Genomic DNA, 15,270 nt, shown 5'->3' on the forward strand with positions numbered 1-15,270 from the left:
TGATTTATAGCCAGTCGGTCAGAAGCACAAATAACAACCTGGACTTGCAGCTGGCGTCTGAAGTGGAGGGTAGTCTTGTGGGACTGAGCCCTTTACCTGTGGAATCCGATTCTATCTCCTGGTAGGTAGTGTCAGAATTGAGCTGAACTCTCAGACACCCTGTTTGTGTCTGAGATTCGCTTGCTGGTGAGAGGAAGCCTCCACACATACAAGTTGGAATTGGGTCGGGAACCCTTTCAATAGGATTATGAATTCTGTCACATATACATATGAGAAGTATCACCATGAAGATGGCATTTGAAGCCATGATGTTAAATAAGATGATCCAGAGAGAGCTTAGAGTGAAAGAGGAGGATTGAGATCAGAACCTTGATAAATACCCTAATTAAAGGGTGGTTCTAGGAAAAAAAACAATGAAAACCAAGAAGAAATGGTCAGAGAAGTAGAAGGAAATTTAAGAGTGATATCCTGGAACCCAAAGGAAAAAGAGTTTCAAGATGACCGGAGTGACTGCTGAAGGAGTGAGGGGTAAAGAAAGGACTACAAAGAGTCCATTGAACCTGGCTAACTGGTCATTAACAACTTTTGCTAGAGCGGTTGTAGGGGAATAGCAGGAGTGAAAGTATGTGTTGGGAAGTAAGGATGTGGACACACTGAACTATGAAATACCTAATGATGTAGTGGAGCAATGAATGCAAACAGAGAAAGAAAGATAATAAGTGAGGTGATCATCTAAACAGAACTAAACACATAGGAAGAGATGATGGGTAGGAAGGAAGAGGGGCATTTCTGATTTCGACATAACTGAAGAGAAAAATATATCTTGCTAATGAGTCATGTTTAGCTTAGCAATTTAAATATCTGTGACCTCAAATTTTTTTCCTCCCACTGGTGTTTGTGTGAATCAACTCAACAAATATTTATTGAACATATACTCATGCTGGGCCTTTCTGGAGAAACAAAGATAAGACTGGATTGCTGCTGCCTAAAGGGCTTTCAACTGAATAATGGAGAAATATTTTTTACACAACATCCTAGCTCAGATGGGGGGAATGAAAAGGAGCTAGCCAAGAGAAGAGCATTTCGGGAAGAGGAAACAGCCTTTTTGTTGTAAAGGTACCATAGTAAGAAAAAGATTGGGTTTTCTAATATTTAAAAGAAGCAGGGGTAAGCAAAGGGTGGGGCGGCTGGAGACAAGATTGGAGAGGTGAGCAGAGGTCAGCTTTTGCAGGGCCTTGAAGACTTTAGGAAGGACTATGGATTTTACTTTCTGTGCAGTAGGAAGCCACTGCAGGGTTTTAAGCACTGAAAAGTTTACCGTATTCCAAGGGTAATTCTGGTTGCACTGTGGAAAATGTACTGGTTAGAGGAAGGATGGGTAAGAGATGATGGTGGCTTAAACTGTGGCAATAGCAGCATAAATGGAAATAAATAGATACATACAGTTGAGCTAGAGTCTGCATTACCATGCTCCTCACTGCTGAGTCCACTAATGACTCCAAGAGCAGACTTAGACCTATCGCATTCTTGAGCTAATCCTCATGGAAACAAGAACTTTGTTTCTGGCTCCAGCTGATGGGTTATGGGAAAGTGATTCCTCAGTCCTGGTCTGTTGTCCTTTCCACAACCAAATGGAAATCCCAAAGCTGGCCTGGGAGTTCCCATGCTGACCACTAGGGGATGTGCATTGGCCCCTTGATGGCGGCTCACTCTCACGTGCTCTGGAATCACATCATGTGGAACCTGCCTCCAAGTGCCTAAGCCAGACTTCCCCTTTCCACTCTCATCCACAGACTTCAGTTTCTTAGGTCCTATTGCAAGTGACTGATTCTTCAGAATCATGACAATGTCAGGGTCACAGTTATATCACCACCAGGGCTTGTCTTGCCCAATACATATTTGCTGAACAAATGAACAAATTCACCCTATAAGGAAGACAGGAATCCTCATTTTACAAGGGGGAAACTGAGGCTTACACCAGTTTGGCCAAAATGACATCAGCAGTTAAGTTGTACAGTCAGGATGCAAATTTAGATCTCTGACCCAAATTCTGTTAAAATTTGTGGATAGTCTTTTTAGACAAAAGACAAAACAGGTGTGGAAATTTCAGGGTACATATAAAATAAATGTTTTAATAGCAGACACCCTCAGTATTTCCTCACTCATGAGACCCCTTAAGGGCTAAGTTGTGTGCGTTATCATTTACTGCTTCCCAACTTTATTTCTGTTGGTCCTGACAGTCATATACAGCACCCCTTTGATAGTCGTTTTATTCTAATTTCATAAAAATAAATCACTTAAACAATAAATTAGTCATTTTAACAACCGAAATTGTACTTTTCAGATAATATTTACATATGCACACACTTTGAAAATCTAAAGGAAAACAGATACAGAAATTTAAAATAGAGAACCAATGTTTTATAGTTCAGTTAAATAAGAAATTAAAAGATAAATGTGGTTGCAGAGCTTTAAAATTTTCAACATAAGATTCAGTGTCCGCATGATCTAAATAACACAATTCAAGCTGACTTCCTTTAACATTATAATTAATATAATAAAAACAGCAGTATTCTCGTCTCCCATGTACAAAAATATTTAAATATAGTGTAAATTTATCAACTCCAAGCGCTAAAGAAGATAATTTCCTAGAGTTCATTTCGTCATAACTCACAATTTTTTAAAGCATTTGTGTAAATGTTTAATGACTAGATACTGGCTTTAAATTTTATACTCACTCTTTCATGATACTTTTGGTTCTTTTCTCTAATTTTCTTTATTTGAGCCATGAATCGTTCTACTGCATTTTCCTTTATTTGACAGCTGATAACAAAGACAGGCTGTATTACGATTATTTGCCTTAGGAAAAACTAATGAGATAAAATTTAAAAATTAATCTAAATTAATTTGAATTGAAATAAAGTATTAAACATATTATAAAGACCCATTTAGGGATAAGAATCTTAAGTGATTTTGTGTTTCTGAGTATATTTTACTCACTAAAATATGTATTAGAGAGATAACTTCAAGTTTTAAAAAAATCAATCCCCATTTGTATTTCATAGTTATAATTTTTATACTTTCTCATTATAAATAATTCAGCTTAAAGGGAAAGGGCATCCAGAAAACATGTTTTCTAGAATTCCAAAAACATTCATACAAAAATGACAAAACAAAGAATTTACAGGGGCAAGCACAGCTTCTTGAAACAGTAAGGTAAACCAGGCTGACCTACTGGTTCAAGTTCATTAGTATACCATCTCTTCTATAAATAGTAAAAGCTCCTTTCTTTCTTTTTTTTTTTTCAAAGCTTCTTTCTTGACACAAATACATTTCTTTAACACCCAACAAGTATTTGTTGAATGTCTGTTAGGTATGAAAGAGAGATAGAAAAGTACAGAAAGACTTTGGTATAGGCACTTGATAGCTGTTTGAAGTGTTAAGTGTATCTCTATTACCTAATAAATCTTACAACTTTAAATCTGAGACCAAAATAAAGGAAGAGAAATAGCTCCATGTAAACCCCTTGCCTCAATTTAAAAAACAAAACAAAAATGTAGCACTTCTGTGGTACAGTGAACAGAGGAGTGGTTAAAGAATGAGAAACTCTGGTTTTCAGTCTTGTCCCTATCACTTCTTACCTTACATGACCTCAGACAAGTCAATTCTCTGAACCTCAATTTCCAAGCCATCAAGGGAGAGATAACAATACCCAGCTCTACATATTTGTATAAGGATTAAAATAAGAAATCATATGTGAATGTTTCTACTATAGAGTAAGTGCTTAGCAAATTTCAGTTGAATTTGAATCTTACATCCTCAGTCCTTCCCCCAAAATATTTATATTCGTGATATTGTAAACTTAGTAGAGAGAAAAATAAAGCTCCTTCTTTCCAAATGAAGAAAAAAACAGAACATGAAAAAAAAGTGAGCAAGTTCTTTAGTGGCAAAAAGCTCTGTTTGGATACTATGAAACTTGGGTTTTAGGCCTGGCTCTCCACCTAAGGACTCAACCGTTCTAGGCCTTGGTTTATTCTTCTGTAACTAAGAGAATTAAAGGAGATGAGCTCCGTGGTTCCTTCTTGGTTCCAAAATTCTGCAGTTGATCCAAGTTCCCTTTCACACATCAGACACACAACACAGGTCTAACGAGCGGCTGCTATGTGCCCAGCATTGTTTTAGGCAGTTTAGAGATAATGACAAACAAGATCTTCATGGCCCTTGCCCTCAAAAAGCTTACGTTTTACTAACCATTAAAGAAAAAAACACATGAAAATATTACTTACACACTGTGATAAATGCTGTGGGGGAAATGACCAGGTATGAGATGGCTAGTAAATGGAAGGGACCTCTAAAGATAGGGTGGTCTCCAACAACGGTAAGAAGTAAGACTACAGGTAAGGATAAACCATCTTTTATTTCTTACCTGAATAAAGCTTAGATGTGTACAGATTTGAAGGAATGCCTTCCCTACCTCCCAGTTTTAAGGGGAAAAATAAAAATGTTATAAATGAAAATTATCTGAAAAGAGCCTATGCAGATGCATGCTAATTACTTACATAATTTCTGTAATTATAAATACGGTGATCCTAATTTTCTGCATGGGTTGGGGGAAGCAGATAAATGAATCACAAGTGTGTGGTCTCCACTGGTTGAAACTGAATCTTTGAACGGGCTGGTTCACAGACTGACTCCCTGGCTTCAGCCGAGAGCCTGCCTTGGTGATGGATGACCACGTGTGCAAAGACCGGGCTGGAGACTGCATCCAGTCTCAGGCCCAGCCTCTGCAGGGGACACACTTATACTAAAAAATCACTTGTTGTTTGTCCAAAATTCAAATTAAATTGGGCATCCTGTATTTTTATTTGCTAGGTCTGGCAACCCTACACTCAGCCCGCCACCCTTTCCCCTCTGAGAAGTTAGAAGCAAGCAACCTATGGCTTTGTCTTGTGTTTCTTCTGCAGGGAGCAGTTCAGAAAGGTCTGAGTGGCATCAGCAAACCTGGGGGTGGGGTGGATTCTGAGAGGCCCTAAAGGTTTTGGCTGCTTCATCAGGCCCCCTCTGGAGCATATGGTAGTTGCAGGTGTAACTTCACCTAGCCTCCCCTTGGAATTCACTTCAGCCTCCTCAGGCCTCAGAGATGGATTTACCCGGAAGCAGATGAAGCTGAGCCTCAGAGCTCCACACCATTAGCCACTGTGGGGATTCGAGGCTCTTTGTTCTCCATATAATTTTTCCTTTTCACATCTCCCTTATCTATTCAGTGCCCTAGTAACCCACACGTCACATTAAATGCTGACGCAAATGGGATGATAAACCAATGAGGTAATATACAATAAAGTGCTTTGAAAGGGGTGTCACACTGTTCTAAAGAACAGCGATATGAAATTAATAGTAATGCAATGTGTCACCTTGCCCCTTCCCTCCTTATTAAAATGTTAGTTGATGGAAGAAATGTTCACATATTGAGGTATGGGGAAGTCATCCTGGCTTATACATGATTTGGCTTGAACTTTATGCTAACTAGAACAGCCTGTGGCCTGTCAAACATGCATTGTACATCTGCTTTAACCATGACAGAAAAGAACGCATCTAAAAATCAAAATGGAGTAACCGTGGTTCAGGCATTCAAGACGGAGTTGGGTGGTCACTGTGGATGTGGTTTCACATACATTCCTGCATCACTGACAACCTGAATTTTCTGAACTGTATCAAACTCAAAGACACCACCAGACATTTTCAAAACAATATCTGCCAGCCGCTGCCAGCTGCAACCTTATGGTCTCAAGGTCTCCCCTTGTAACTATGTGATGATTTTGGACCCCAACCAATCCTTGCTTAACAAGCACCCTTACTTCTTGCCCGCTCCAATCCTAATTCTTGACAAACAATGTGTAACTGTGGTTTTTTGCCCATATTAGCTTCCCCATTTCATAGTCAGTGGAACACAATTCAAGTGCTTCTTGAATCTGTGTCTCCTGGGCTATAGTCCTCAGTTTGGCTTGAATAAAACTCTTTTCTATTTTTATTACAGGTTGTTTATTGAGTATTTGCGTCAACATAGTAATGTGTCAACTTCCTTCTTCCATGCAATTTCATTGAAAATTCTGAGAAAGAAAACAAATTTGGATTCCAAAAAAGAATCTATAATTTTATCTACTTTTTAAACCCACAACTATATCCACACCTATTTCTATATCTATGTCCATACTCATTGTAGAAAACTGGGTTTGGGGGGAATAAGTATAAAGGAAAAAATAAAAACCACCATTACCCAGAGATGATCACTTTATAGATTTAGCATTATGTAATAAGATATTTTGAGAGTGGGAGAGAAAGACCACATTCACATAACTTTTAATACAGTATATTGTTATAATTGTTCTATTGTATTATTACTTATTATTGTTAATCTCTTGCTGTACCTAATTTATAAATTAAACTTTATCATAGGTATATATGTACAGGAAAAGACATAGTATATATAGGGTTCGGTACTATCTGTGATTTCAGGCATCCACTGGGAGTCTTGGAGCGTAATCCCGGAGGGTAAGGGGTGGGGGAGACTAAGAGGTGATCACTTTATAGGTTCAACATTGGCAGTCTCAGCTTTTCGCAAACAACCATATAGGTTCATGACTTTATTTTCTTGAGATAGATTTTTTTTAAAGTTAACTGTTTGGAATTGACTACCTACTGTGTGCCCTCAGCTCTTTGTCAGGAGCTGAGATTGTATAAGAGAAAATATAAGATGCTGCCAGGGCACCCTTGGATAATCCTTCCTCAGGTGGTGGAGGGAGGTGTCCTGGCTATTTGTCATGTGACAAAAGTCCTGTCACCTTGGAACACACAGAATGAGTAAAGCGTCACCAGAAGAGCACAGTAAGGCCTAGGCTATTCCAGCCCATGAGATTATTTATTTAGTTTTAACAAAGGAAAGAGAACAAAAGCATGGGAATGTTCAACTTGTGTCTCTCACTAGATCATGAGAATTTTTAAACGTGTGCCTCTTTGTAGACCTCTGTTAAAGAGGAGAAAGACTGCCCTCTGGTTGACCCAGAAGACAGAGAAGGAGCTGTAATTGGATGTCATCACTGTGAGCCGTGGCAGCAGATTAGAGACCAGACTGTAATCACAGAGCTGGACTTTTCGTCCACCTCTGCTAAGAAAAGATGAGCAAAGTTTTCAGTTATGCTGAGAAATGAGTGCAGGTACAATCTGGTCATCACTTAATTGTTATCTAGAAAATAAAGGGAACTTCATTAAAAGTCCCTTTCCGTGGATTTTTCTCTCTCAGTGTTCTGACCCTTTCACTCACTATCTTCTAAAAAGAACATATGAATAGATTTGGAGTCTTGCAAGAAGGAGATGGATTTTCCCTGAATGTTGTTAAAAACAATTCTCTTAAACAAAGGCCTAGTCACCAGCAGCGTGGACTCCTGACTCTCAACCTTGTTGCCCTCCAATAAATGGCGTCCCATTTCCAAAGCCCAAGTGTTCCACAGGGGTCTGCTTATCTGACCCTTGCCTAAACCCCTAGAGTCTGCTCTGCCCTCTCTCCCTCACTGTGCCGTTTCTCACTTCCTAGACTGTGATAAGCTCTTCCTCACCCCAGCCTCTTTTCCATAAATCTTCTGTCCATCACTCTATGTCTCCTTAACACGTGTTCCTCTTTCAGAGATTAGCTCAACATCGCTTCCTCAAACAAGCTTTTCCTGATCTATTTCAAGTCCTTCAGTTATACCATTACCCAGCACCCTACACTTTTCTTTCATAGAATCTTGTTTAGAGTTGTGTAATTTTTAAAAAAGACTGGACTAGGTATTTAATGTCCATCTCCCATGCTTCATTAGGGCAGGGACCATGTGGCCCTGTTCACTGTGTCCTCCAGTGCCCAGCACTTGCCTTGTATTTGGTAAACATTCAAATACTTGTTCAATATGCATGAAGTACATTCTTATTTGAAAAAAGATTGACACTTATTCACTCACTCCCTAAGCATTACACATTAAAACACCTACCCTGGGCCCAAAGTTGAGGTTCAAAAGCTCTCAAGGGGCTTCCTCTCCATTAGTTGGATAAAACATAAATACAGGATATGTATCACCCCTACTTTTGTCTCCATCTCCTGGGACAGAGACATTAAGAAATATTCTTATTAAAAACAATTATCTCTAATCACTTGGATTTGATCTACAGGCATTTGGGGATAATGCAAATTGAATGTCTAGAAATAAAAAAATAAAGAAATGTCCTCTTTTACTCTTCTATAAATGTACACTAACTATTCTATGCTGTATTTGAAGAGGTAAGCCTGCAAGCTGCTGTGTATATGTGGAGGAGTGACCAATAATACAATGAAGGGAGGGAGGGAGCCAAAACCCATTTATGAATGCTGTTTCATAGCTACTGCTTGGCTTGTGTTATAGTCAACGTGCAAAAACTTTAAAAAATATGCACATAGCATGAGTGCAATTATGTCTCCAATCCACCTCCAGTCCAGCTTCTTTGATACCTTTTGAGCACTTCATTTTCCATTGGATTCATATGAGTCTTAGCAGCAATGATTGCCACTTATGTATGGGAACTTTGGGATTTCGTAATCTAAGCTTACTGATAGTCGAGAAGTGCTTCACCGATAGGCAATTTGACTTCTTTTGGCGGTCCATCTTGAATATCCTTTTTATTTGTTTTCGACGTGTTTTCCATTGTGTTGCTTAGCTAGAAAGAAGAATACCTGTTTAAAAAAGAGACATAGGAAGAATAAATAAATTCTTTGTCCCTCTGCTTGTGTTTACAAGATAAAGCACTGCTGGGACTTAATTTAAAACTGGCTCTTCCATCCAGATTGCTTCCACGTCCCCAGAGCTAACATCTACCACAATGCTGGGACCTCATCAATCAACTGGATTCTTGAGTCTGGTGAGTTCCATGCTTAGCCCAGGTGCAGCATTCCCCCACCCAAAACTGTCTGAGACTCACTCTCTTATATTATCCATCAACAACTGTTGCCCCTGTCAAGCTTCTTTAAGAGCAAGGGCTAAACTTTTTCAAACATTTAATGTCTCCACAATGTTTGGTAGAGTGCACCACATGTAACAGCAGCTTGATATATGTCTTTTAGTTTTTAAAAAGTAAGACAAAATAAAAGCACAACTTTCTATGAGCACCAAGAGACTAGGCTCCAAAAGAATTAGAACTGGGATCCAAAAGAAGTAGGTGTGGCAGGATTGTTATAAAGAACAAATAAAAGGACAGACACATTAAAGTGTTTTTGAAATGGTTAAGAGGGTTACAAATGCAAAACAAGAAGAAGAATGATAATAATAATGTGTTATCATTAACAGTAACTGTTCGTCAGCTATTAATTGCTTTTGTAACTAATAATAAAAACTATCAAAACTAATATTTTTTAAATGAGAAAATCAGGCCCAAGGTTCTTAGATTTTTATGGTAAGCAGAAATAACTTTGTGGATTTGGTATGGATACTAATGCACATCTTTTAAGATCATAGTCTTCCTTGACAGATTTTTATCTTTTGATTTTTATCAATCTCAAGAAAATAAGTGCCTAACCCTCAATCAGTGTGTTAGTAGTTGGGTGTGGTAGAAAGAACATAACCTTTGTAATTATTTGTTAAAATGGCTGGAAACTCCATGAGGGTAGGGATGGTGTAATTCTTGTGCATTACTGTCTTTCCCCACCTAGCACAGTAGATGCAGTCCTTGTCAAATGAATGAATGAACAGGTGGATGAATCAGGCAGACATATTTTAATCCTAGATCCACCATCTTTTACCTGTGTGACCTTGAGTAGGCTACTGAATCTTTTTGAGCTTCAGTTCCATCATTCCTAAAGTGAGAACAAAAATCTTACTCTAAACGCTGTAGTAAGGATTAAATAAGTTAATATTTAAAGCACCTAGCATAGTGTCTGACATATAGAAAGAGCTTAATAAGTATTCTGCCCCTTGAGTTATGGCTCCAGATTATGCTTCTTTAAATTTCAGGTAACTAAAGCAGAGGATGTCTGCCTGCTGCCAAGTATGATGAGAGGGGTAAGGACTAATCCATGTGGTTTGCTACTGTCAGCCTTCATCATTGATTTGGATCACTGAATAGGCAGTCTACATAGGTCATTCAGATCCATAGTGGAGAAACTCTCTGAAATGAAAACATACTTTTCCCCTGCAGACATGCTGCTTACATAACCAGACCTCCAGCAAGGCTCAGTCTTTGTGGCTGAGACTTTTCTTTTCTAGCCAAGCATGTTCACCTCTGCATCCTAATAGATTCTAGTATTCATGCATGCAAATATATTACAGTACTTTTTAACTGAAAATCACAAAGGTGACACATCAAAAAGATTTAATATATTAAGACACGGTAATATATTAAGTGATATCTTCTCAGATATGAAAGTGTTGAGAATAATTCTATAAGCTGCATACCAAAATGTTTCATTATACCATCACAGGTCACAGAAACTTATCAGCTAGGAAAAAAATTTGCTTTCTTTTGTTTCAGATGCAGAATTGAATTTTTATATTATTTTCTATTTTAGAATTAGAATGTTTAACTTGACTGTTGCACAAAAACATAGCATGCTGTCAAGTGTTTCATTTTATAATAACAGTATTTAACAAAAACTTTTACTATAAAATATTTTATTTAAAAGCTAAAACAACATTAATTTCTAATTTTCTTTCTGAGTCATATGGAAGAGATCAAGAGTTACGGTTCCCACCTATGGTACCCATCTGGTGCTGGAGGAAAAATGATCTCATCTTGCTCAATTACTTCAGTTACCTGGCTCTAATGTTTTCAACTCTCTGACCAATGTACAATTAGTTACCTAACTGAAGCTCACGGCAAAGGTTTTTAATAAAATATGAGTGAAAATGTAGATCCATTAAGCACAAATGATTTGTGCATAAACTATATTAAGATTCATTGTTTCATGCACTTTACAGAAAATTAGTAAGCCAATTGGATTGCCTGCTTAATAGCTGCCTTTTTGCAATGAGCTAATGACATTACCTCAAAATGTACTTTTGCATTAGATAATGTACTACAAACAACGGGGATTTTAATAAACATTTACAAGGATTTACAGTTCCTGACCACCTAGAGGATTTCTATCTCAGCATATCTTTTTTTTTTTTTTTGATGTGGACCATTTTTTTAAAGTCTTTATTGAATTTGTTACAATATTGCTTCTGTTTTCTGTTTTGGTTTTCTGGCCCTGAGGCATGTGGGATCTTAGCTCCCCAACCAGGGATTGAACCCTCACCCTCTGCAGTGGAAGGCGAAGTCTTAACCACTGGATTTCCAGGGAAGTCCCGAATTTCTATCTCAGTAAAAGGTGAGAATTCTAGAAAAATAGTCACATAATTATCTTCCAGGAAGATTTCACTTAAAATAATTCCTGACAGACACCTAATCGGCTTTGTCAGTAATTTCAAACATCTATTTAGTACCTGTTCTCTGTGTGGCAATTTTCCTGGCCCTTGGTTATAAAATGTAGGAGAGGTGAGATCTCTACTCAGACTGATAGGAAGAAAGAAGCATACTCCAGCAGAACCTAAAAAAAAAAGAGCAACTTTAAAAGGCTTGAGAAAACCATACAAGTAATGAATGCTAGAGAGATCTTCGCCCAAGGCATGACCTTTTGTGCGTGTCTGTTTTTCCTCTCCCAGCTCTGTTTGGGCATCAATAACACACACTATATAGTGAGGGCAGGTGAGGAGGGTGGGTTTGAAGGACTCAGGTATCCAGTCTTTCCAGAGACTATTTCATAATCATTTTCTGTCAGAAAATGTTTCAAAAAATATTCCCCAAATGCTTCTCAGTGAAAAGTAAGAAGTCTGTTTAGTAAAAAGGGACATATAGTAGCCATCTTCTTCAAATGAGCTGTTATCCCATAAGGCTTTACTTGACTTTGCAAAATTACCCAAAAAACAAGGAGTGTGTCCCTTCCTGCACAGTCTCAGGATCCTGGCTCAATACCTAGAAAGCTCCTAATGATTTTTTTCATGACTTTGTGGAGCCATGAATATCCAGAAGCCTCCTAATGACTCCTTTCAAATTTTGTGGAGGCTGGGAGGGATGGCAGTTCTGCCCTAATACCTTTCCAGACGTTTGAAATGGATCCTGATGTTTGTTAGCTAATGTTTTATATAAATGTAGATTACAATGGAAGATGTTTACTTAATAGCATTAGTAATGACAAAAGTTCTGAATAAGATTCCATCAGGGGTTGACAGCATGATTTAGTTAAAAGGTCTCTATATGGGTGCCGGAAGTATTAAAGTCTAGTCAAGGCTTTGCCATTAACAAGCTATAACATTATGTAAATCTAACAACGACAACAATAATAATGCAGTACTTCCAAGAGCCTTTGTTAAAGAGCAGTCTAACTTAAAAGGCACACATCTAACTATCAAGACACTCATCTTCAACAAAACATAACTCCTTAAATACTGAATAGTAACTACTTCAGCAACTCATATCTTTGGGAATTCAAACACAGATGTTGGCACATAGGCCAGCATCTCCCATGGGCACAAACTAGACGTTCAATAAACGTCTGATGTGAATGACTGACTGGCAAATAGTGCATGCTTACTTTCTTTCCTAGTGGCCCTATTTATTTGCACATAACGTTGTATATACCCTGAATTTGGAAAGTAAAATAACTTTTAAAATCAAATTCTCAAATCGGCTAGAACACATTTTCAATACAATTGAAAACATTTTAGAAATGCTCTCCAGCACATGTTAAAAGAAACAAAAACAAAAACCAAAAAAAACCTGAATGCATTTAAAGCCTCTTAGTAGTGATATCACCTAACAGTTAGTTTTACAAAATTTCAGATCCATCTCTTTTTGTATAGATTATGTATATATGGCCCCAAACAGCTTTAAAATGTAAGATAGAGCCAGTTTGGAGATATGTTAAATAACTCTACATTCAAATCAAGGTATTTAAAAATATCTAGATGGATGACATTTTCAACTTTCACTTGCACGACTGACAATGTGCATTACATTAGCATGTATTTTCTTTACCAATACAAATCCTTTGGTTAGTGGCACATTTTTGAACTACAGATCTCAAATTATATTGGATTCTTAGCTTAAAAATTGGTGTCTTTTGATCCAGAATTGCTTATAACAAATAGTTGGAAATGCAGTATATTATACTAACTTTTCTAGCAACCGGAACTACATTTTTTTCAACTCCTACTGTCCTTCAATTTTAGAAGTGTTAAAAAAGAAAAGAAACATAACTGTGAAGAGAATATTGTAAGGATAATGGAAATACATGCAGTACTTTTACACTCTGATGGTGGAGGAGAACAAAAAGCCTTCTCTCCTTCAAAGAGCAGCGGTGAATAAAGACGACCAGCTGGGGCTGGGTCTTGGGGCTGGTGGAAAGGAAATCCATGAGCAATTATTACACACACTGATAAACACCCAGTCTTATTATTTTCCTTCTCTGCCTTCACAGAAACCTTTTCTTCCCCCTCAGATGGGACATCTTCTCCCACCTCCCAACCGTTTCCTCAAGTCTCTCCGCCCAGCAGAGAATGATGGGGTAAGAAGGGGAATGAGAAAACAAATAAGCCGCTATACAAATCTGGCAAATTAATAAAAGAAAGAAACCAAGTGTCCTGTTTAGAAGGATGCTGCCAGCAGCCAGGGCAAAAACCCGAAACCAGCCTATGGATTGGGTGGGTGAGGGTGAAAGGCCATCAAGCCCACACGGAGCACTTATAAGGTACCTGCAGTGGGAGGGGTTCTGTGCTGGTACGGAGAAGGGTTCGAGGGTTTGCGGGGTACTCATTCTAAAGGCATTCACTAGGCTGGGAATTCAGTGAGAAGCGCACTAAGAAGATGAGTCTAGACCTAGCTCCTCCACCGGTGAGTTTTATAACCACGGACAGGTCTCTAACCCCCTCTGACCCTCAGTTTCTCGTCCATCTTTCCTACTTCCTGTCGGAGTTATTAATGAGGCTCTAATGCTTTGGGTAAATTGTCAAGTGATAAAGCCCCATACAAATGGAAGGCATTAGTTTACTGAGCATCTACTGTGTGCTAGAGACTGTGAGGGCAAACCTGAATCAAATTCAGATCTGAAAATCTAGAAAGGCAAATAACAATGTATCCAAGGGTTCTGTTGCAAGGCGGAAAAAGAGATGTGTTAATATTCCGATCAGATCAAAAGTTCTTCCTCCTTCTGTGTCTCCTGGGTGAAAAGGAGGGGTCAGCCTATGAGAATCCTTCTCAGCGGCTCCTAACCGCCCAGAAATTCGTCCGGCGTGGGGCCCCAGAAGGTTGGCACCCCAGGACCATTTTGCGGCGGAGTAAGCAGCAGGGCCGGTGGGGTGGGACGGAGATTCTCGTAAAGTCTTAAGTGTCAGACTGGAAGGAGTCGGGGCCGAGCAAGGAGGCTAGGCAGCCTTCTGACCTCCCCTCGACGGCTTCCAGGTGCGGATACACAGCAACGGGCCCGGAAGTAGCACTCGCGTAGGCCGGCGGACCAGGCCCACTCACTCCACAGCCGTCGCCGCGGCGCCCTCCGTTTCCAAGGCGACCGGCGAGCTAGGGCCTCCCCCGCCCACCACCAAACAGCCTCGAGCGGCTGGCCAGGCGCGCCACCTGGCGGCAGCAAGGGGAACAATCAGGCCGAGGTCCCGCGCTGCCTCCCTAGCAGCGGGTACCGCGCTCTTCCACCTTCTTCCCGCGGGGCTGTCACCGCCGCAAGCCACCCAGCTGACTCCACAAGACGCGCTCGCCCACCTTGCCTCCCTCTAGAGGCAAACTGGGAAGTGGTGAGAAGTGTAGAGACTTGACGTCCGGGCTCTGTGTTGTGACAGTAAGCGGCTCACTTGTTTCTTCCACTGTAAAATGAGACGTCAGGACTGGTCTGTGGTTTTCAAGCAGCGCGTAGCATCCTACGATGTTGGGATGTGTGCGCGTGACGGGGATTCAGCGCGCCCCCGCCACCCCTACCCGCCCCTTCCACCAGGGCAGCTTTTCTCCTGTCTACTTTTGTTTTGTGTAAGAGTTCTTTTAACTCCAAACAGAAGTGCAAACTCCTGGACTAAATGCTTGTAAGGTAACTTACAGCTTTAAAAGTCCTTGATCCGGCTTGTTTTCTTTCTCGTTTTACTTTTTTGCTTCTAAACCTTAAGAAAACCGGTATAGATTTTGTCTTTCCCTTCCTTTCCACTTTTGGCAGCTCTCTCCTAATGCAGGGGCAAA

The 15,270-nt window shown here is 39.5% G+C and overlaps 1 protein-coding gene across 1 annotated transcript in view; it reads right to left on the reverse strand.

The window, feature by feature from the left end:
- The window catches only part of CCDC83 (coiled-coil domain containing 83), a 48,761-nt gene extending 33,896 nt beyond the window's left edge, over positions 1-14,865 (reverse strand). The window contains exons 1-3 of the mRNA XM_036861172.1: positions 14,806-14,865; positions 8,615-8,737; positions 2,739-2,823 (exon numbers count right to left, since the gene is read on the reverse strand). Of these exons, the coding sequence (XP_036717067.1) occupies positions 2,739-2,823; positions 8,615-8,709 (180 nt within the window). The 5' untranslated portion in view covers positions 8,710-8,737; positions 14,806-14,865. The remainder of the gene's footprint in view (positions 1-2,738; positions 2,824-8,614; positions 8,738-14,805) is intronic.
- Between the last annotated feature and the right edge of the window lie 405 nt (positions 14,866-15,270).

The sequence above is a fragment of the Balaenoptera musculus genome, chromosome 8 (assembly GCF_009873245.2).
Source record: "Balaenoptera musculus isolate JJ_BM4_2016_0621 chromosome 8, mBalMus1.pri.v3, whole genome shotgun sequence".
Lineage (NCBI taxonomy): Eukaryota > Metazoa > Chordata > Mammalia > Artiodactyla > Balaenopteridae > Balaenoptera > Balaenoptera musculus.